Raw genomic sequence first — 22,719 nt, 5'->3', positions numbered from 1 at the left:
TACCTAAGTCAAATCAGCGTAATTATCTCGGTCGAGCACAGTGCTGACCACATTGCCTCCTAAAAGGTACTGTCATCCTGTAGTGTACCGTTACCGTCTTGAATGAAGTGTTCTAACACATTTCAATGCCTTGATCCTAGTTGAAGTTGAAGGTAACTGGCAAGAACTTGTACTGATAGTGCATAAAAATATTTGACGAGATATTTACTGCAGAGAAGACACAGATCCTTAAGGCAACCAATATTGTACAGCCAGTGGAAGTCATACGAATAGCAGTTCCAACACAAGTTCAATTATCACATTCGAATTTTTATATATTCACATTAAAAATAATCACAAAATGCAATCTCATAAATTAGCTTTGTACCATTTTTATCATCTTATAAATTATAGGAGAAGAGGGGCTGAATAGGTCAAAGGAGCAAATGGGGATGAAATGGCAGCGGAGTAAGCTACTGGAGCAGCGATTGCTGGGGCAGTGTATGCAACAGGGGCAGCAGCAGCGACAACTGGAGCGGCGGCAATTCCATTGTAATTACGGGCAACAACTTGGGAGCTCTTGGCAGTTACTACGGCTGGACCAGCAGCTACAACAGGGGCGGCGGCAACGACTGGAGCAGCAGCAATTCCATTGTAATTGCGAGCAACCACCTGGGAGCTTGTAGCGGTAACAACGGCTGGAGCAGCGGCTACAACTGGAGCACTGTAAGCAATTGGAGCAACAATCCCTGGTTTGCCGCAAACGCAAGCAACAACAGCCAAAACAACAATTGCCTGCAATATAAGAAGTTGATATAAAACATTGTTATAAATTCAGCTCAGCGAATAGTTACCAATTTGAACATTTTGAGTTTTTTGTGGGTGGATGACTTTGCCAAAGAAGCGATAAGTGAATGATGTCGCATTTCGATCGTCTGCAAACTTTTATAGTTGAATTTGACCTTAGTCGGCTTAGTTGCATTAGAGAACTTTTTCTTGAGGGGCTGATTTAAAATTCCTATCAGACTGGATCATTACTAAACCACTGTCATGTTGTATAGGTGCAAGAAGTATTATTGAAAGAAATTGTATCGAAATGCAATTAGGAAATAGAATGCTGACTTGACTTTTTGAAATATTTTTTTTGTTGGCTCAAACACCCTCTAAATTATCCAAGAATGGTTCTAATAGTCGATTGTCAGAACATGGACATTTTATGATCAATTAAAAGAAATCAAATTTATTCATTTTTTTAGAAATCATTTTTGATAAAGCGAAAAAACTTTTTGATATTTTTATTTAAAAACCTTAATTAGCAATACATATTTAGGACACTTCAATAAAACTATTGAGTAAACCTATGATGCCTTTATTTTAGCCAGTTCCAATGAACTTGATCAACAATGAGCTCAGAATTTCACTGTAGAATAAGGCTCTCCATATCATTGTGGAACCTGCGTCAGCGAACCTCCGTGTAAAGTTTCTCCTTTCGTAAACCGCAAGAATAAAATACAAAACCATCCGGATCATACAAGTTAAGGTTCTTTCAGTCAAAAGAATATTATATTTGGCACCAACCCCACCATAGGCGTTCCCAAGGCTATTTGAAAGTGGAGGAGGGCTTAGGCTTCTCAGCAAACAAGTGGGGTAAATTTCACTTAACCTAATAGAATTAACTATTATGCCGGAAATTCATTAATAGTGACTCCCCTGCAAGCTGTGGGGCTTAGAAATTACTTAAACAATGCTTTTCGTAGAAGGTGACTAAAAGGGATAGATATTAGGGACGCGAGATTATATTGCCACCTAAACACTACGAAAGATTGATCACCTGCTACTGGCTACCATGCCTCGGAAGTGGATTGACTTTTATGCTACAATCGTTTAGTTGCAACACCTGTTTATGATTCGATTCAAAAAGCTGCAAACGCTCCTGGACGACAGTTTCGTGAAACAAATATCTGCTTCATACAAAATGTGTTTGTGCATCGGACTTTCTGTTTCCCAAAACAGACAGACATCAGTCAGACACATGTTTAGGCCTCCGAAATCACTCCTAATATTCCTTATAGTTACTATGTGGTTGTTACTGCCAGTCATCTGGAAATCGTGGGAATCTGTGAGTTTTCTCAGGAAGTGAACGAAGGGAGTGATTGTCAAGATCCGATGAAAAGGCTCCCTTTTGAGTGTAACTATTGGAGACGTATTTGAATGCCCTTTATCGTCGCAAAGGTAGCTGAAATATCATAATTCTTTGAAAGCCTAATCGACATAGAGCAAGCCGGTTTTTCTTCTTGATTTTCTCGCCATGTCTACATCAATAGCCTCTAAGTTATTTCGGAGCAAAATTCGGATATACGCTTCACCTACTTTTCACCGATTTCAAAAAGAATTTCGATAGCATCAACAGGGATTTCATCTGGAATATTCTTCCGCGTGGTAGCTGCTGTGAAAAATATCATCTTACCTGAGGGAAGCAGATGGCTTTAGAAGCTCATGACATTTTTCCACAAATACGATGACAACGCTGATGACATCGTTTTCCTGTTTCCAATATTATTAGATGCATTAATAACGTTAGATCCTCATTGGCTGTTTTGTATGAATTTTGAAAATAAAGATACGTTAACAGTAACACCAAGTTAAGATTTTTTCGCACAAATGTTCTCTCTGTGGTGTTGTATGGGAGCATGCCATCGAAAGTGACCACTACTGTTCCTTGCGCCTCTAGGTCTCTGTTAGCGTCTGCCTCGTCCCTATTATCGATGTACTTTAGCCCAAAACAATCTGGCAAAAAAGAATGTCAGCTAGCAATGGAACGGAGGAATGACGCATACCGAGTAATGTTGCATTCTCAATGAACGCGGGCACGCACAGAGACTCATCACGAACTCCAGCGAGCGGAGAAGCGACTTCACAGACGGAAAAAGGAAGCCAGGGAGAACTAACAGGTCTGTGAACTCGGAAAATACAGGGAGCAACCGCACCAGGTGCGGAAGTTTTACCAATAAGACACAGGATGAAGCTCTATACACCTCGATGCTTATCCTGCCGAAACAAATAAGGAAATCTGATTTCCGATTGAATGGGCATATTGGAGCAATGGTATTGGGTATTTTGATGAACTCCTCAGCAACCAAAACATCGGCGAGATGGACGTCCCGCCAACTGAAAAAGACGGATAAGTGCTGCCACCACCAAGCATAGAAGAAATAGTTCGTGCAATTCATCGGCTTAGAAATCATAAGTCGCCAGGAGCCGATGGAATTACAGCCGAATTAGTGAAATATGGAGGCGACCAGTTACACCAAGTGGTTCATCAACTTGTGCTCAAGGTATGGGACAGCGAATCAATGCCTGACGATTGGGAAAGAGGCATTATCTGCATCATAAATAAAAAAGGAGATATCACACGGTGATGAATTATAGAAGTATCACGTTGCTGAGTACCATCTATAAGATATTCTGCACTATCTTGCTAGGCCGGATAGCCCCATACGCCCAGAATATCATTGGCCCATACCAATGTGTCCGGATAGCTGAGTGGTTAGAGCACAAGGCTGTCGTACGGAAGGTCCCGGTTCAAATCTCGCTAGTGGCAGAGGGATTTGTATCGTGATTTGACGTATACCCATTGATGATGATGATGATGGAGAAAAACTGCTTCTATGTATGATACAGGTACCGTTAGACATACTGATAAGCCGCGGTTTAGGACAGGGCAGCTCTGTTGCAGGATACAGTGAGATCCCCATCTCAGGTTGGCCGATGGAGAACAGCAGCAGGGTGACTTCTCACTGAAGCAGATTTCAACGAACCGAAAGTGGATAGATGTGATTTACGTGCGAACGAAAGCCATAAGGCTCTGTTTTATAATACATAAGGCCTTGAGAAAGTTGTTGTCGGGAAAAATATCTATTAGACGCCTTACACTGGAAAAGTAAACAGCTTTACGACAAACATCGTTGTCAATTTTGTAACGACAGAAATGGGGTTAGCGTTGGTCAGAACACCATCCTAAGTAGTCGAGATGAGAGATGAGAGGAGAGAGCTTTCCCAGAAACCAGAAGAAATGGCAAAATTAACCGTGAAGGTGCGCACGAATTAAGGACTTATAAAAAAGAACAAATAAAATATCAACATATGTCGTATGGACCATACCCATGACTTCGCACATCATACATTCATATAAGACAAGGATGGCAGTTACATAGGCATATGATAAACGGAGGGTAAAAATACCTGAATGCTAAACAAATGCGAGTTCCATTATTTGAGTTCTGGGACAGTTCTGCTAGAAAAGTATAATTTTCGGCAACAACACTACAACAGAAGCGAAATAGAGGATCCACGCTAATTTGCAAGGTATTGTTTTTCATTATTTGCAATAAGCAATTTAATTCCCGCAAATATTAAAGCTCTATTTAAGTACTTCGTCCACACGCCTCTGTGCTGGCCAAGTTCGAGAATTTGGGGGAGGGATGTTCTTTGAGCACTTCGATCCTTCACATCTCATTTTACAAAAATTATTGTTTGCCGTCCTTTGCGATGCGTGGGTCTACACCGGATCCTGAAAAATAAACAAGGGGAATTGCGCGGGCCTACCGAATGACCAGTACGCGAGCTAAAACTGAAATGAAACAAGTCGGAATACCGGAAGCTCGTGCTTCGGGTATAAAGGTTTTGTGTTCATCTTTTGTATATAATCTTATGTATTTAACTACAAATTCAACATAATCCTTCATATTTTTCCAAACTACGAGACATACGTACATATTACAGCCATAGATAATCCGCTCACCCTAAACAAACAAACTGTCTATTTCCGAATACTGTACACATATATGCACGTATATAAATCGGAACCGGATATATTTTAAGGCCTAGATTTCGTAGAGATGCACCACTGTGATTTTTTTCAGATTTTTCGGTTGGATAGGTTCTGAGAACGAGACCTGTTACACTTTTTGGGGGTCATATTTTGAGTCCTCACTTCCCTATGTTTCACCCAAAATCAAATATTGAACCAGTTTCAGAAAGTACTAATTGAGACCTTTCATTTGATACCCCACATGGCTACATTCTGTAAAAAAAAATTTGCGCCCTCCGTTCATATGTATTGGGAGCCCCCCCTTAAATTCAACACATTTTTTTTGCGGGGTGAAGGAGAGGAAGGAAAAAACGATCTAGAAAAGATAATATAAATGCAAATGGAGAATAGAAAAATAAATAAATGAAATCGTATAGGTAAAAATAATACAAGAGGAAATCAATTTAATAATGAAATAACAATCCAATGAAAATAAATAGGAAACAAAACTGATCAAAATAAAAATTTACAAAATAAGATGATATTCGGGAGAGAGTTCTGTTTAATGACACACGAATTCATTCTACAACCCCGCTTCCTGATCGCCTAAATAAAACCGAAAGCTAGATACTTCAAGTGTAAAAGGTTTTGTGTTTTCCTATGTGAGGAATGATGAGATGAGTGTATGACAGTTCCTTGTGTACATAATTAAAATTCAATTGCCCTCTATTTTTTAAAAGCCATTTACAAAAATAATTTGATTTAGAAATCACTGCATTGATAGCAGTCAAACGCATACGCTTCTCACCAGGAGTTCAATATTATCAACAAATATGAAGAAGTTCACCAAAAACAGATACAAAAAATTTGGGAAAACGGAAGCTGCATGCTTCAGGTATGAAAGGTTTAGTGTATCTCCTTTATAAAAACATTTGAATGGACATTTGTCCCATTAGTACCTAGCACGAAATATATGCATACAATTATGTGAGAATATCCACTTTCGCCTGATATTGACATTCAAAAACTTGAATTTGCACGGAAACGGCACATTTGAACTATTATAACTTTGTTAGTAATAGTGCGATTCCCACCAAACAGGCTGCAAAACTTCATTATTCTAGATGAACTTCAGGAGGCTTTTGCAGTTAATTAACAAAGATTATAGGAATATTATTAACTTCATTTGAACAGATATCGGTGTGGAGGATACTTCAGAGCCTAGGAACCATATAGTGGCAACTTCTTGATTTTTTTCAGATTTGTCGGTTGGGTAGTTCTGAGAATAGGTCCACTAAAGAAATGATCACTTTTGGCCACACAAAGCACTAAAAGGACTCTCTTAATAGCAGCAAAGGGGAGAAGTAACTTCTTTATTTATTGGATTTTGGTATCGCACTGGAGTGTCAATTTTTCTCGTTAATTATGACATCAGCATCTTATTTCTATGTCTTCCGATGCAGTAAATTTTCCCGAACTTGACAAGTTTGAACTGCTATGACTTTGGCGTTAATGTTCTGATTTTCATGAAATTTGGCACCATATGACAAAGGTAATTTTTCTGAAATTTGAACACCTTTCAATTCAAATTGTATAGATGATAATGAATACCTTTTCTCATAAAAGAAAATATCAACTGTATAAATGTTTTCTTTTTCTCGACAGAGCACTGGCATTAAGCGTTTAGCTATTTCACGAAATATTTAGTACTTCAATGAATTATCATCGAAAGCTAAGCAAAATGCACTCCACGATCAAGTCCGAAACACTACTCGTCTCCAAAAAACTCACAACTCTTCTCTTTCGAATGCAAAAACGATTCCCTGCTTCCTGCCACGTTTCTCCAACAACTCCTTTTCTCTGAAACCGAGAACGCACTCTCGTTCCCACGAGAGACCAAAGTGATCTACTCCAAGTACTTAACTCAAATCCCCTGTCCAATCCATCAGCTTTTCCTCTTGTCAGCCGGTTCCGGTCCCGTTAATGCTGATTCCGTCGACACCAGCCCTAAACTTCAAGTTCAACGGAGGCACAGCAAAAGCAACGTCTATAACAATAATCCCCATGCCTCGTTCAAAAGCAAAAGAATAGCCAGAGCCTGCACCCAATAACACGGTGATCCCTTCGCTATTCTGGAACACTACGTTGCGAAAACAACAACTTTCCGAACTTAGGTACAAACAAAGGAGGTGAACGTACATTTTCCCCTTTCAATATCCATCCAAATAAAATTTGGAATAATTCAAATATTAATAAATTCTTGAGTTTAGGGGGAGGCGTTGTTAGGTTTTTTATAAAATAAATATAATTATTCATTTTTAAAGTTAATTGTGTATGATAAATGAATGGGGGATGGGAGATGGCAATTGGTAAATTGAAAGGAGTAAATTGGCAAAGCTAAGGAGTGTTAGGACGGGAGAAAGCGAAGGAATATTGCATATTCTTAGATGCGTTCTCCCGCTCCTGGAAAAGGCAAAGGAAATGTTGCATATGTCACAAAGCCGCGGACACTACAATTTTCTGACAGCTTTAAATAGATTCGATTCCATATTAAGCAGCATTTCACATATATGATAGAAGGATTAAGGTGCAATTCTTCATTTATTTAGATGTAAAATCTTACATCCACCTCTTTTCAAATTTACATTTTAATTTTATGCTGATAGAACCCTAGGTAGCAATTATTTATAAACAGCCATATCTTTCCAATCCCGGAATAACATATTCCAAATTTCTCTTTTTAGATTTGTTCATCTTTTAAATATTTTAAATTTATCCAACATAATTTCAAACAATCCAACCCAAATAGTTCCATAGTAATACCAAGATACAAATTCAAAATTGGCTCCCTGACTAAAAGAGTTTCAAATCAAGTGGCGCATGTAAGGTCAAATTGGACTATAAAAGCTTAAGGTGAATACAAAACAAATATCATTCACCCAACACATTTTTGACCAAGTCAATCACTTCACGCAATACAAAATGTTCAAATTGGTAACTTTAGATTCTGGACATGTCAAGCATTTGTTTATTCTAAATGGAATTTCCACATTTCAGGCAATTTTTGTCTTGGCCGTTGTTGCCTGCGTCTGTGGAAAACCAGGAATTGTTGCTCCAATTGCATACAGTGCTCCAGTTGTAGCTGCTGCTCCAGCTGTTGTTACTGCCTCCAGCTCCCAGGTTGTTGCCCGCAATTATAATGGAATTGCTGCTGCTCCAGTCGTTGCCGCCGCTCCATTTGTAGCTGCTGCTCCAGCCGTAGTAACCGCCAAGAGTTCTCAAGTTGTTGCTCGTAACTACAATGGAATTGCTGCTGCTCCAGTCGTCGCTGCTGCTGCTCCTGTTGCATACACTGCTCAAGCTGTAGCTGCACCACTCGCCTACTCCGCTGCCATTACTGCCCCAATTGCTCCTTTGGCATATTCAGCTCCGTTGAAATACGCTGCTGCTCCTGTTTTCTTGTAAATTTGTAAAAAATAGATATAATTTAGCTAAATTAGATTTGTTTTACTCACATATCTAACTTAGTTGGAACTATCGGCAAACCCTTTTTACGGTTTTGTTTGCAAAGCAAAACCTTATTAAAATCGGTTCATTGTATTGTCTGTCTGTCTGTCACACGCACTTTTCTCAGAAACGGCTATACCGATCAACACGAAATTTGTAGAGAAGGTGTCAAATGAAAGGTCTCGATTAGTACTTTTTGAAGCCGGTCTTAGTTTTGAGATTTGTTAGAAAGGCGGGGAGTGGGAGGCGTGGAAAGTGATGATTTCTTTAACGGACCCATTCTCAGAAACTACCCAACCGAAAAATCTGAAAAAAATCATGAAGCTGCCTCTATACGGTACCCAGGCCTCAAAATACTCTCCATATCGATATCTGTTCAAATTAAGTTAATAATAATATATTACCGTATATTTGGGAAAATTGAGTAAAACCCCCCTTAAGTTTATCCTAGAGTTATACAAATTCATAGTAGCATAAAATATAATATGGAGCATAGTTCCCCCAAGTTTCGGTTCGGTTCGGTTCGGCTTTATTCATGATCTTAACCTTCTATACAATAGCAGAACTTATGGCTGTAGATACCAGACTCATCTTTACTCTACAAAATTAAAATTTGCATCGCAAATAAATAAATTCGTTCTATGGTATGAATTACCCAAGGAAAAGTGCAAAAAACCTTGTTCAAAATTACTAGATCTACTTAACCTACTTAACTTAACTTGAACTACCTTAACCTAGAATTTATGACGAGCATAGGATATTTATTAGAGGGCTGCCAACAGTTCTACAGTTGTTCATAAATCTGACGGAGTTCGATAAGCATAAATCTTCAACATATTTGACTTTTGCCTCATTGTGCAGTTTTTCAGTTGAAAAGTCAAACGATTTGTTTAAAATTACTTGGAGGATTTTATTTTGCGCACGCTGAACTTTAAGTTTATGTGTTCTTGCACATTGAGACCAAACCGGAGCGCAGTATTAAATAATTGGTTGGATAACCATTCTAAACATAATCAATTTATTGTCTACCGATAGTTTAGAATTTCTGTGTAGCAGCGAGTAAAGCGAGCAAAATGATTTAGATATCTTCGAACAAATTGAATCAGTATGATCTTTAAATGTAAGTTTTTTATCCAAGACGACTCCTAAATATGTTAAGCTATTACACCACTTAATACCCTCCCCAAGAAAATTTATGTCTCTGCTTGGCAGCTTAGCTTTGCATCTCTTTTTCGTAAAGAACACAGCTTGTGTTTTAGAAGGGTTCACTTTAATCTTCCACCTAAAATAAAATTGATACAGAGAATCCAGCTGGTTCTCAAGAGATGACATAATTGTTGAAGGATCGTTAGAGGAAGAAATAATGCCAACATCATCGGCAAATGCAGCTAGTTTACACCCTGGGGCAGTTGGAATGTCCGAGGTGTAGATATTAAACAGTGTAGGGCTTAGTGGAGAACCTTGAGGAACCCCCGCTGGAATCGATCGATCTGAGGATTGTTTGCTACCTACTTTTACTGTAAACCTTCTTCCAGTTAAAAATGATAGTAAAAGCTTGACCAGATATATTGGAAACCTGAACAGTAATAGCTTGTATACCAACCCATAGTGCCAAACAGAGTCGAACGCTTTGTGAATATCTAAAGTAAGAAATCCTAAGTACTCTTTATCTTTGAAAATTTTTTGGATTTCGCTGGTCACCCGAAACACCTGATGTGAAGTTGAATGTTTAGGTCTGAAGCCAAACTGAAAATCAGGTAATAAATTCGTTTGATTTAGAATCTTATTAACACGAGCTAGAATAACTCTCTCAAAAATTTTGCTGAGACTAGAAATTAAACTAACAGGCCTGTAACTGTCAGCCAGTTTTGGGTCTTTACCTGGTTTAACAATGGGTACTACCGTAGCCTCCTTCCAAACTTTTGGAAAATAAGAGAGCTTTAAGCAGCTGTTCACGATGAAATTATAGTATACAATCGCCTTTCTAGGAAAGTTCTTAACCATTGAGTTCGTTACCCGATCTGGACCTGGAGCCTTTTTTAGCTTTAAGTGCTTTATTATTGCCTTGATTTCTCTAGGGGAACAAAGTTCACGAGCATCGAAATCACAGAGTGAAGTACGCAGTTTTTGCACCCTCTCCTGAACGGTTTTGTTGAGCAAAACCGATCCTAAGTGGTCTGACGCTAAATGTGCTTTTTGGAACTGATTTGCTAGAAGTTCCGCTTTAGACTCATCATCGTAAATAATATCACCGGCGTTCCGCATGGGCGGAATAATTTTCTTCTTCTTTAATAATTTATTTAATTTCCATAATTTATCACCGTTTTTAGGAATTTCTTGAAGCATTCTACCCCATCGCTTGTTTTTAGCACCGAAGATTCGACTTTGAATGGCTTTAGTAAGCTTATTAACCACGGTTTTTGTGCTTCTGCTTCGAGTTTTCTGCCATTGACGCCGTAGGTAGTTTCTTGAAGAAATTAGGAATTTAGTTCCCTCATCAATGACTTGGTTTGGAAATAAATCGGCTTGCTCAGGATAGGATGCGAATTTTATGGCACTATTAATATGACAATAAAAGGTACTAATTAGGGAGTCAATTTGGTCGGTAGAGCTGATCTTTGCTAAATTTAATTTTTAAACTGTATAATATCATTCAAGTATTTCTTAAATTTCAACCAGTTTATTCTAATTCTATCCACTGATTCGTCTGAATTTGATAGTGAAGTCTCAGAAGTTAGTTGAAACGCTACTGGTAAATGAGGCGAAGATAGTTTGTCCCCTGTTACAGGTTGGTCGATGCTGATTCGGCCGTTTGAAATTACAAGATCTAATGTAGAGTCGTATCCCCTAGGGTTCAAAAAGGTGGGTCTTGTGGGAGTGTGAATAAAAAGGTTTCTTTCACAAACAAGATCAAAAAGTATTTTGCCAGCCTTGTTCGCTTTTACACAGTTCCAATGACGGTGTCGTGCATTTAAATCACCACAAAGGAGTAATTTTTCATTTTTACTAATCAGTAATTTAAGGTCGTTTTCAAACGCTTTTAGTTTCTGCACATTAAGCTTCGTGCCTGGAAAGTAAGCAACGACAATATTCAAATCCAACTCCTCTAGTCTTAAAGCAATAGTCTCAAGAATTTCAGTTTTGAACGCGGGTAGTATTTTATGCTTGATGTTATTTCTTAAACTTATGGCAACCCCCCCGCCTACTACATCTTGCCTATCATTTCTATAAGTCTTAAAACTAGGATGAAAGAACTTATCTTTACTCTTAAGCCAAGTTTCTGTTAATAACAAAATATCAATATGATCACTTAGTTTAGTTTAGTTTAGTTAAATGGGGGGAGCCGCAGCTCCGAGCACTCAGGCCATTATTAGGCCCATTGTACTATCCCCGTAAGTTGCCTATTCAATGGCTTCCCGCCTACGGTGTTCGCAGGCTTTAGCGAATCTGAGAACATTCTCAAGAGGCAGAGAGTGTGCAGATTCTTCATTGAAGAAAACCTTGCCAAGGTGTCTTCGTCTGAGATCTGAGGATGCCGGGCAGCTGCATAAAAAGTGCAGGGCAGTTTCCTCCTCCTCCTCACATTGGCTGCACACAGCCGAAACCACTACCCCAATCTTTTCCATATGGTAGTTTAAGGGGCAGTGTCCCGTCAAAAGCCCTACTAGGGTTTTCATGTCCCACTTCTTAAGGGACAACAAAAATGCCGCTCTAGTGGCCCTAGGCTCTTTCATAAGGATTTTCGCTTGCCGGCAAGAGTCCAAATTTCTCCACTCGGTTGCGTGAATCCTTGCAATTTCACCTTTCAGAGTAGACTTGACAGTAGATGGTCGGATTCCAAGAGCTGGTTCTGGGCCCACCATTGTGGATCCAGACCCTCGGCGAGCCAGTCTATCAGCCCCCTCATTACCGGCGATGTTAGAGTGCCCCGGCACCCACATCAGGAATGTTTCGTTCAGTCGGCCAAGTTTCAGCAGCACCTGATGACAACTCCACACCAACTGGCTTGATATGTTGTTGCCATCCAGTGCCGATAATGCCGCCCGACTGTCGGAACAGATTCGAATGGTGCGACCCCTCCATTTTTGTCGCAGACATTCTTCTGCTGCCAATGAAATGGCATATATCTCCGCCTGGAATATGATCGTCATTTTTCCGAGGGGTCGGGCCAGTTCTATAATCGGATTCTCCGAGAACACGCCTGCACCCGATCCATCCTCCGTGACTGACCCGTCGGTGAAGATTATTAGGTCTGTAATCTGAAAAGACTCATGGCCACTTGTCGACCATTCTTCTCTTTCGGTGATTACGACAGTGTATGTCTTTTCAAAGACGAATCTGGAAACCATATGATCGGTCGGCATCAGGGCGACCGGATGTTTTTCAAGGAATTTCCATATAGACGCATGCCCGTCGGATTGGCCGCCTTTCCGTTTCACCTCCAAGTAGATGGCGGGTAAATTTAGGATGGCTTCAAGTGCCGCAGTCGGCGTAGTACTCATTGCTCCAATAATACTTGGGCAACCAAGTCTCTGAATCTGCGTTAGCAGCTTCCTGCTGTTAGCAAAGTTCAGTCTTGACCACCAGACGATGCATGCATACATCAAAATGGGTTTTATTATGGATGTATACATCCAATATATCCGTTTAGGTGAAAGTCCCCAGGTCTTACCTATCGCATTCCTACAGCACCAGAGCAATCTGCAGGATTTCTGGTATTGTTCCTGGATATGATGCTTCCACGTTAACTTGGAGTCGAAATGTACTCCTAAGTACTTGACTGTTTGTGCCAGCTGGATTTCCGCCCCTGCTAAGGTGGGTAGTGTATAGCTGCCCCACCTGACGTTCTTAGTGAACATAACTAGTCCAGTCTTTCTAGCGTTCACCGTGAGTCCATTGCGGAGGCACCAGCTGTGGATTACATGCAGAGTTGCATTCAAGCGGTCACATACTGTGTCCGCAAACTTGCCGGTAATTATTACGGCTAGCTCGTCCGCAAATGCTTGCGCGAAGACTTTTTTGTCCTCCAGGAGCCACAGCAGGGTATCCATCACCAAGAGCCATAACAGTGGAGAGAGAACCCCTCCCTGTGGGCAGCCCCTGAGACATCCTGTTTCAATAGACTTCTTGCCGACCGATATGTGGATTTTTCTCCACTCTAGCATGTGAAGGACCCAACTGATTAGCAGCGGTTCGATTCCATGCTGTCTTGCCGCATCACAAATTGCCGCGAATGAGGCATAATTGAAGGCACCTTCGATGTCCATGAATGCGCCTAATTTTTGCCGTAAGTTCATGGAGTGCTGTCTCCGTGGATTTGCCTTTCTGGTAGGCGTGTTGCCTATGGTGAAGTGGCCATTTAGGAATGTGTGTATCCCTTATGAACCGATCTACTAATCTTTCTAGTCCTTTTAGCAGAAAGGACGTTAGGCTGATCGGTCGAAAGCTTTTTGCGTCTGTGTAGGTGGGTTTTCCTGGTTTGGGAATGAACAACACCTTCACATCCCGCCATTTAACTGGAATATAAGCGTGTGCTAGGCATGCCCGATATATATTCCGAATGTGTCGACCCAGGGCATCCATTCCTTCTACTACTAGCGCAGGAATGATGCCATCCGGACCTGCAGACTTATATCTGTGGAACGAGTTAAATGCCCATTTCACTCGCTCCAGTGTTACTACTTTGCATGCCAGATTCCAGTCTCTCGGTTGAGGACTGTATGCACCTGTTGGCCCCGAGATTAGATTTTGGATGCTGCCTGGGAAGTGTACTTCAAGCAAATGATTTGCCGTTTCTTCATCGCTTCCTGTGTACTTCCCATTCTGTAAACGTAAGTAACCCAGTTTCTGGCTACGTTCTTTGACCAGAATCCGCTTCAGCTTTGACGTTGCCTCAAGAGAGTTAGTCTCTTCGCAAAAGCGTCTCCAAGATGATCGTTTAGCCGATCTTATGCTCTTCTTTAGAGCCTTCTGTGCCTCTTTATAGCGATTCCAGCTAGTGCTTGATTCGCCCTTCAGAGCACGATTAAGGAGCATCCTTGTCGTTCTCCTCTGTTTTGCCAAATCCGAGTTCCACCATGGTGTTTTACCCTTCTTTGGCATCTTGAGTGGACAGCTTTCTTCGAAAGCTTCTCTCATGCTATTTGTGATCATCTGGGTTGTCTTCTCAATTCCAGCAATGGATTTGATGCGCCTCCCAGGGATCGTGACTCGGGCGTTCAATTCTGTTTGATACATTACCCAATCTGTCTTCCTCGGATTCCGAAATGGAGTGGGTGGAGGTAGATCCATGCCCATAACGAAATCAATGCGTCTGTGATCCGAGAGTGTGATATCGTTTGATACTCTCCACTCTCCGATCAGAGCCGCGATGTCAGGAGATGCCACCGTGATGTCGATGACCTCTCGCCTGACCACGTTGAAGAAAGTGGGTTCATTACCCACATTTAGGATCTGCAAATCGGTTCCTACTAGATACTCCAGTAGTCTCGATCCTCTTGCATTGATGTTCGAACTTCCCCAGCATATGTGGTGAGCGTTGACATCACATCCTGCTATTACCCCCATGCCTCTACTTTTGGCATATTGGATAGCTCTGATGAATGTTCCACTGGGAACGTCTTCTGCGTCGTAGGGGAAGTATGCAGAGCACCATAGTATCTCTTTATCTCCCTGTTGACTTTTTATGGTTAGCTTAGCCGATGTGGTGTCGCCATCACTTAGGTCGTTAACCAGGTTAGCTTGGAAGTCTTTGGAGACTACCATGCAGGTGCGGGGTCGATCGCTTCCATTGGCATACAATAGGTCAGCATGTTGGAAGTTTAGGCCCCTGACTGCCCCACCAACAACCCACGGTTCTTGTATGAGGTATATAAATGTCTTGCAGCTATTGATCCGACGACTGATAAGTGCAGTCGCCGCTTTACAATGCTGCAAATTTACTTGGGAGATGTGGCACCTCATTTATGTTTCAGATGTAGATGCCGGGGGCTGCATGTCCCCTTCAATGGTTTTAGGAGCCGACACTTGTAACGTGACGGTCCCCAGCCCATAGTAGAGCCGGCAACCCGATTTTTCCCGAACTTCGGGAACGCCGATAGTGAGAAAAGTTCCCGGCCTATCGGTTCTCTCTCCTGTTTTGCTGCCTAGCAGCAACCAGGTGGAAGTGTTAAGGTTGTTCTGTACACCAAGTTGTTCCAGAACCCCGACACCATTTCACTCTTCTTCTGGAAGCCAGAGAAAGCACTTCTTGATCGATGGCAGCTCAGAGACCCTTTTCAAGGTTAGTCGCGCACCCTCCCACACATCGTTAAGGGAGGAGCAGTACTGCCTGAGCCACTCGTTCGTGTCTTCGTCGGCAAAGTTCAGCCGTAACATTTTACGGTATACACCTACCGACTCAAAGCAAAGCTTAATGCCTTGCGCAGACGCAGTCCTTACAGCTAGGAGGAGTTTCCTTCTAAGCTGTTCGCACTGCTCAGTATCGTAGCCGGATGGATTAGAGTCGTCATACAGGACCCATCCATCGGCTTCGATAGCCTTGGCTGCAAATGAAGGCCTAGACGTTGCCGGCCGAGCCCTCTTTGCCGCCTTTTGTGTCGAAGAGTTAGGATCGTCCGAGGACCGCTGCCGCTTTGGTTTCCCCTTAGCCGCAGGTGCCCCGAACGCTCCTTTCCCCTCAACCTTGGCACAGCTCTTTGGTTGTGCGTTTCCCGAAGGCGGTTTGCCCGAAGGCGGTTTGCCCGGAGGCGGTTTGCCCGGAGGCAGTTTGCCCGAAGGCGGTTTGCCCGGAGGCTGTTTGCCCGAAGGCGGTTTGCCCGAAGGCGGTTTGCCCGAAGGCAGTTTGCTGTCCGTGGACAGGTGCTTACCCATGGGCAAGACTTTAGCCTCAGCAGGTGGCGCCGATTGGAGCCTGGGGTCAGGAGAAGGGGCCTGCTTCGGCTCATCCGTTAAGGACTGGGTCCCAATTGAATTGGTTCTCACTTGAATAAGTGGGGAATCTGAGTCTAGACTCAGGTTCTCCATCGATGAGCTCAGGGTTGCCCCTTCACTCGGGGTTGGATCGTCACGATCGAAGTTTAATTGTGTTTGCTTAGTAGGTTTGTGTTTTTGTTTTTTTGTTTTTTCATAGTTGGCTGCCATGATGATCACTTATTGCAAAGTCAAAAAGCTCATCGGACTTATTTTTAACGCTTTCTGCGTTCCATAGAACTACTTTAAGTTTATGGACCGTAAAGGAACTTAACAGCTAAGTTTACAATGACATTAAATTGGTCTGTTCTAGACTTGCAGTCTGAAAGATTTGTGATAAGCTCGGCTGACAGTTCTATCATTTGCTCTGGAGAAAACAGGTTACTCGCATTATTAATTGTATTTCTACTATCTATCTATGGTAGGAAAAGAAGACGAGGCAGACCCTGCCTAAGATGGAGCGATGGCGTGGGCCAGGACGCCAGACGGCTTTTAGGGATATCGAATTGGTGGACCTCGGCGCAAAACCGGGATGTCTGGAGTTCCTTATTAAGGCAGGCCTAGACCGGATGCCGGTTGTTGCGCCGTTGATGATGATGATTTCTACTATTGGTCGTAGGCAGTCCGTTCCTGACTGCATGACTAAACGATGTTCGTGAGGGTTCAAAGTTCGACTTCGAAACACTCTGCTGCAAATTCGAATTACCATGTAACTTTAAAGGAGGAAAGCTTTCATTGTTGAAATGATTGACGGCTGCGGTTTTGGTCGGCTGACGGTAACTTGAATGATTTCGTCTAGATGCGGCTCCCCTGACAGCATTTAAATACTCTTGACGCTTTGGGCAAGTAGGATCACTTGCTAAATGCTGAAGATTACAGTTAGCACACTTTAGAAATGATCTAATTAGATCAGGTTGGAGTTTTGCATACTGGCAATCAGTTGTTTTGTGCGAAATGCTGCAAATTTGGCATTTAGTAGGCAGATTACAGTTAGAGCTACCGTGGCCGTACAGCTGGCAGTTGTGACATTGAGTGGGGCCACTTCGTGCATTACTATAATAACTCCAAGTGATAATTGTACGCTGAATTGATTTTATTCGACGGAGATCCGCTAGCTTGATCGTACCTTTTTCAAAATATAAAATGTGAAACGTTTGCTCGGTGTAGCGGGATTTCGATGGTTCAAACTTTTTTACATCTAGACAGGTAATGCCATATTCGGTTTTAAGCAGCTCAGCCAGTTTGTTATGATATTATCCATGCTGTGCAGGCCCGATAACAAAATTTTGATCGGCCTTTTGTCTGGTCGACAATAAGTAAAGAATTCAGTCTTATTTACTTTGAAGTGGTTAATAACTCGGTCAAAGTCTTCGATAGTGTCAGTGAAAAGTTTCCGTCCGATGCCTGAATACTTGACATAGTATACAGTAACATTGAGTTTATCCATCGCCTCGTCAATTTCAGCTTTCTGTAGTTTCGGAAAGACAATAGGTGGAATTTTTACCTTCTTTTGAGTGGCGGTGACCACATTAACTGTATCGCTATCCATTGCTATTTCATTTTCATCTACTTGTAAAATGCTAAACCGGTTGGGTGCGCCCGCCATTTCAGATGGTAATGGTGGTGGTCTTCGCAGAACTCTCAGTTCACTTCGAAGATTATCATCCGGGGATTCATTCCCCCTTGTTCGCTTTCTGCCACTTTCAGACAACTTTAATATTTGAGCACAAAACTAATTAGGTATATTAGCAAAACCAATACTAGTTATAAAATTTATTAAGTTAAAAAAGAAATTCGTCTAAAACCTTGAAAACTTTAAACACTTCAGAGTAGGTCTGTACTGCTCTACCAGTTCAGAAGAACTTATCCCCAAGTTTGATCAAAATCATGCTTTTAGTAACAAAGTTACAGTAGCTTAAAGTTGCCTTTACCGTGTAAATTTACAGCCCGAAGTACTAAATCTGACATGCTAAATACATATACATAACGGGCTACGTACAAATGGGATAGTTCTGCACTCAAATATACTCACAGAAGAAGCAAACAAAACCTTCCATGCCTGAAGCGCCCAGCTTCCGGTTTCCCGACTTGTTTCTTACTTAATTCCATTTACTCAGTTACATATTCGTTCATGATATCATATATGTGCCTACTAATAAGAGACACAGAACAACAAATGTAAAAAGTGCAAGTAGGTTTGCCTTGGTAGCAGGATAATAGTCAATTTGTCATGGTATTAAAATTATTCAGGAAGAAAAAGTTTGAACGTATCCAGCTGAGAAAGCAGGAAATAAAAATCAAGAGCACGAGCCGTGGGTTCGGCTATTCTGCTGGCGCGACGTGAAAGATAGCATTTCACCACTTATACTTGGAGTTGGAGTGCATCAAAAACACTTCGTAAGCTGGATCAGAAGGGAGTAAGGCGGTTACTACTCTAGATCTTCCTGTACCGACCACATTTACATCCTTTGAATTATGTCGAGCAGTGTATGGAAATCAAAGTTTCACCTGCACTTTATTGATTTCGATTTCGAGAAAGTTTCCACCATTTATTTGTTGCTCCCCTTGAACAGGGGAGGGTCAAATTTCGGAGAAATTTAAATTTCAAAACGATATCCGACCTCTTGTTATCGGTGTCGTCCTCCATATAGACTCGCCTGAAAGACTTCAATGAACCATGATATCTTTCCTGACGCACCTCGATTCTGCTGATGAAATTCCTTGCTCTATCACAGACTAATGGGTTCGACAGAAAAAAACACCAAACAAACTAAGGCTCTCACTCTGATGGGTTATCGCATTTTTCCTTTTTGCATTAATGGGCTTAATATTGCTCCATTGGTGTATCCCAGGAGTGTATGGCAGCACATGGAAAGTGGCTACCATTGTTATTCGAAGATTTTAAGCCGTCGTTAATACCTGCCTACTCTGCAACTTCGATGTAAGACCTGGAACGAGCTGAAGTACATTTCGGCGCTTCGGCAACGATGATGCGCAAACGTGGTTGACGCGTCTCATTTGTCATTGTCGGTAAGTTTGGTTTTTTAAAAAAAAGCCCATTTAAAATCGGTTTATTGTCTGCCTGTCTGACTGTCGATTTCTCTGTATGTCTGTCTGTCACACCCACTTTTCTCGGAAATGATAATAGTCAGCTCGAAAGGTTCGATTGTCAGTTAGTTGCCAAACGTTGAACTTGAGGGAACTACCCATATCCCCAAAACAGGGATGTATAATTTTTTTCCCCGAATATAGCTTTAAGGGCCACCAAATAAAAGGTCCTGAAGAGTACTTTCCGAAGCTGGTGCTACATTTGACATTGGTTGCGAACGGGAGAGGTGAAGGGATCCAAAAAGGGTCGATTACTTCAAGGATCTATTCTTGAGAAATAACCACCTGAAAAATCTGAAAAAAATGTGGTCCATGTATATGGTATCTATGTGGTGAAATACTTTCCGTTACGACATCTGCTCAAATAAAGTTAATAATCATAATTATCAACGGCGCCACAAGCGATATCTGATCTTAGCCTGCCTTAACAAAGAATTACAGACCTCCCGGTTTTGCGCCGGGGTCCACCAATTCGATATCCCTAAAAGCCATCTGGTGTCCTAGTCTAAGCACCACTCCTCTTATAGACTTTTCGGGCTGGATCAACCTTACCTATACGGATTAAGTGAACCGGATTTTATCAACAACCAGACCATCGTGGCATCGCTCATAAGCTTTGTCATTTTATAGACTACGGAATCGTCCATCCTCATCCAAACATTCTTGGGGGGATTCTTCTCTCGAACGCGGCCAAGAATTCGCAATTTTTCTCGCTAAGAACCTAGGTCTCCGAGGAATACATAAGGACTGGTAAGATTACTGTCTCGCATAGTAAGAACTTTAACCCTATGATGAGCCGTTTCGAATGGAAGAATTTTTGTAAGATAAAATAGGCTCAGTTTACATCCGATAACGGTGCGCTGATTTCGTTGTCATAGCTATTGCCGGTTATGATATACGACCCTAGATAGGAGAAGGTTCTGACAGGCAGGATTCAGCCCGCAGCCCCCCTCCTTAGTGACCAAAGTTCCCTTCTGCCGAGCCTTCCTTTGCCGTTTGCGGTTAGATTTAGGCTGTAGTACCGCGGACGGGCCGGCCCTAGTCGGATTCCCAGTTGAAAGTTACCGTACTTTTCTTTCTGGCTAAATTCGCCGTAGGCACTAAAAGCACGTTTCCACTGAGTCGGAAACTATGCCTTCTACAGATTTATCTATAGGGGGGTATGAATGTGGCGAGGCCTCCAAAATCCGCGCCTCGGCTGCGACATGATTGCTCATGGTCGCGGGTGGATTCGAAGTCTGTGACTTCTTACCACTTGGACAGTTTAAATCCTTCGTTTCCATATTCATATTTTGGACACCCTTAGTGTAGTAGCAATGCTGACCACATTGCCTCCTAGTGTACCGTTACAGTCTTGAATGAAGTGCTCTAACACACTTCAAGGCCCTGATCCAACATGGATTGTTGCGTAAACTATTACAGGCTCCCCCACCACGACAAAGTGGTCTCCGAGGAGGAGAATATTGGGTTAAGTATAAACACTACGAGTTACATATAAATGGCTCACCGTGTACCCAGATATTCTTACATAAGAAACCAACAAAACCGTTTACATCTGAAGCTTCCAGTTTCTCGATTTGTTTAATTCAAATGCAATTGAGCGAGGAGTCATGTGTCATGAGATTTTCCCATACTGACTGGTTTATTCAACGAACAATTAAATTAAATAAATAAATAAATTTTGGGTATTTTTAATTTTGAAAATTGAAACGATGTTTAGATAGCTTACAGCAACATCTGCCCAAATTTAGAATTAGTGGAAATTTGACGTGGATAATTTTACAATCGAGAACGTCATTAAAATTGTGCTAGAATAATTGAATAATGTTCTACTGTATACATCCTCGTCCAGATAATTCAGTCCTTTGAAGACAGTCTTGGGTATTCAATTTTCGCTATTTTTCCGCACTGTAGAATAGTAGTGGAAAGGTTCCTGCTTCTTCTCCAACTTGCGGTATGGTGCCCCTTTCATATCCTTATGTAATTTCTTTGCAAGTAAACAATGACTAAGCGACACAACCTGAAATGAGTTTTCATGGAATCGGCTCCTATTTGTCTAATAAAAATAAAACTATCGAAATCATCGTTCTTGCAATCTTTGTTTACTAATGGACTAACTAATAAATCTAACTCGAACGTTAGCACGTTCCATTTCATGCGGTGCCCGCCAACATTTTTAATGCACACTAAAATATCCCAAGTTTTTAAAACATTAGTCACATTTTTAAAAGTAGTAGTTTTAACACCGATATGGCTTAAACGGTAGTTTAGTAACGATACCATATGATCCGAATTTTAAATAGACCACTAGGCCAAGTCGCTCTGTAATGCAAGCGGCGTATGTAAGGTCAAATTTGAGTATAAAAGCTTAACATTTATCCAAATACGGCATCACTCACTCAGTGTTCTTTGACTAAGTCAATCACTCACAAATACTACAAAATGTTCAAATTGGTAATTGCACATAGTCGTAGATAGTAGATTTTAGTGATACTAAAGGGATTTTTTCTATTCTAGGCAATTGTTGTCTTGGCTGTTGTTGCCTGCGTTGCTGGCAAACCAGGAATTATTGCTCCAATTGCATACAGTGCTCCAGTTGTAGCTGCTGCTCCAGCTGTTGTTACCGCTTCCAGCTCACAAGTTGTTGCTCGCAATTATAATGGAATTGCTGCTGCTCCAATTGTTGCCGCCGCTCCTGTTGTCGCTGCTGCACCAGCTGTAGTAACCGCTAAGAGCTCCCAAGTTGTTGCCCGTAACTACAATGGAATTGCTGCTGCTCCAGTTGTCGCTGCTGCTGCTCCTGTTGCATACACTGCCCCAGCCGTAGCTGCACCGCTCGCCTACTCAGCTGCTGTTGCCGGCCCAATCGCTTCCTTGGCCTATTCTGCTCCATTAAAATATGCTACCGCCCCCGTTCTTTTATAATTTATTAGAAAATAGATCAGATTGACTAGTCAGATGATTTTTGTTATGTATGTTGATTTCCTTGTCATCAAAAAGCGTGATATGTTGGGAAACTTGTAGGTGGAGGCTACTTTAGTGAAAGATCAGTGAGTTGCACTAAGAATGTGCAATATAGGCGAAACCAGGTTAAGGTAGGAAAGTATTTTCTTAATAGGTATTTCAGATTATCCCTTTGCACAGAATTATATGCGAAATAACTGGGTTTATATGCGAAATAACTAGGATCTGACTCTAAGAGTATGGGATATCTGACACCCTGATCCTTATGCTTGGATAAAATACTAGGACGTCCATATTTGTCAACACGGCGAAGCGGGCACCGATCCTAAGATGCATGACCGCACTTGTAAGGCCGAGCAATTTGCAAAAGTCCTCTGGAC

The 22,719-nt window shown here is 41.6% G+C and overlaps 3 protein-coding genes across 3 annotated transcripts; 2 read left to right on the top strand and 1 right to left on the bottom strand.

Annotated features, from left to right (window-relative positions):
• Window positions 1–340: 340 nt before the first annotated feature.
• On the bottom strand, window positions 341–940 carry LOC119649056 (cuticle protein 16.5-like). The gene is made up of 2 exons (XM_038051037.1): window positions 834–940; window positions 341–774 (listed from the first exon to the last, which is right to left on the bottom strand). The coding sequence occupies exons 1-2, from the start codon at window positions 903–905 to the stop codon at window positions 388–390; spliced, it is 459 nt and encodes a 152-aa protein (XP_037906965.1). The 5' UTR covers window positions 906–940; the 3' UTR covers window positions 341–387.
• Window positions 941–7,690: 6,750 nt separating this feature from the next.
• LOC119649153 (cuticle protein 16.5-like) lies at window positions 7,691–8,283 on the top strand. Its single transcript, XM_038051164.1, has 2 exons — window positions 7,691–7,783; window positions 7,847–8,283. The coding sequence occupies exons 1-2, from the start codon at window positions 7,772–7,774 to the stop codon at window positions 8,252–8,254; spliced, it is 420 nt and encodes a 139-aa protein (XP_037907092.1). The 5' UTR covers window positions 7,691–7,771; the 3' UTR covers window positions 8,255–8,283.
• A 13,488-nt stretch (window positions 8,284–21,771) lies between these two features.
• Window positions 21,772–22,334, top strand: LOC119649194 (cuticle protein 16.5-like). The gene is made up of 2 exons (XM_038051230.1): window positions 21,772–21,829; window positions 21,893–22,334. The coding sequence occupies exons 1-2, from the start codon at window positions 21,818–21,820 to the stop codon at window positions 22,298–22,300; spliced, it is 420 nt and encodes a 139-aa protein (XP_037907158.1). The 5' UTR covers window positions 21,772–21,817; the 3' UTR covers window positions 22,301–22,334.
• The last annotated feature ends 385 nt before the right edge of the window (window positions 22,335–22,719 follow it).

Source organism: Hermetia illucens, chromosome 2 (genome assembly GCF_905115235.1).
Source record: "Hermetia illucens chromosome 2, iHerIll2.2.curated.20191125, whole genome shotgun sequence".
Lineage (NCBI taxonomy): Eukaryota > Metazoa > Arthropoda > Insecta > Diptera > Stratiomyidae > Hermetia > Hermetia illucens.
This window is presented reverse-complemented; position numbering and strand designations above follow the sequence as displayed.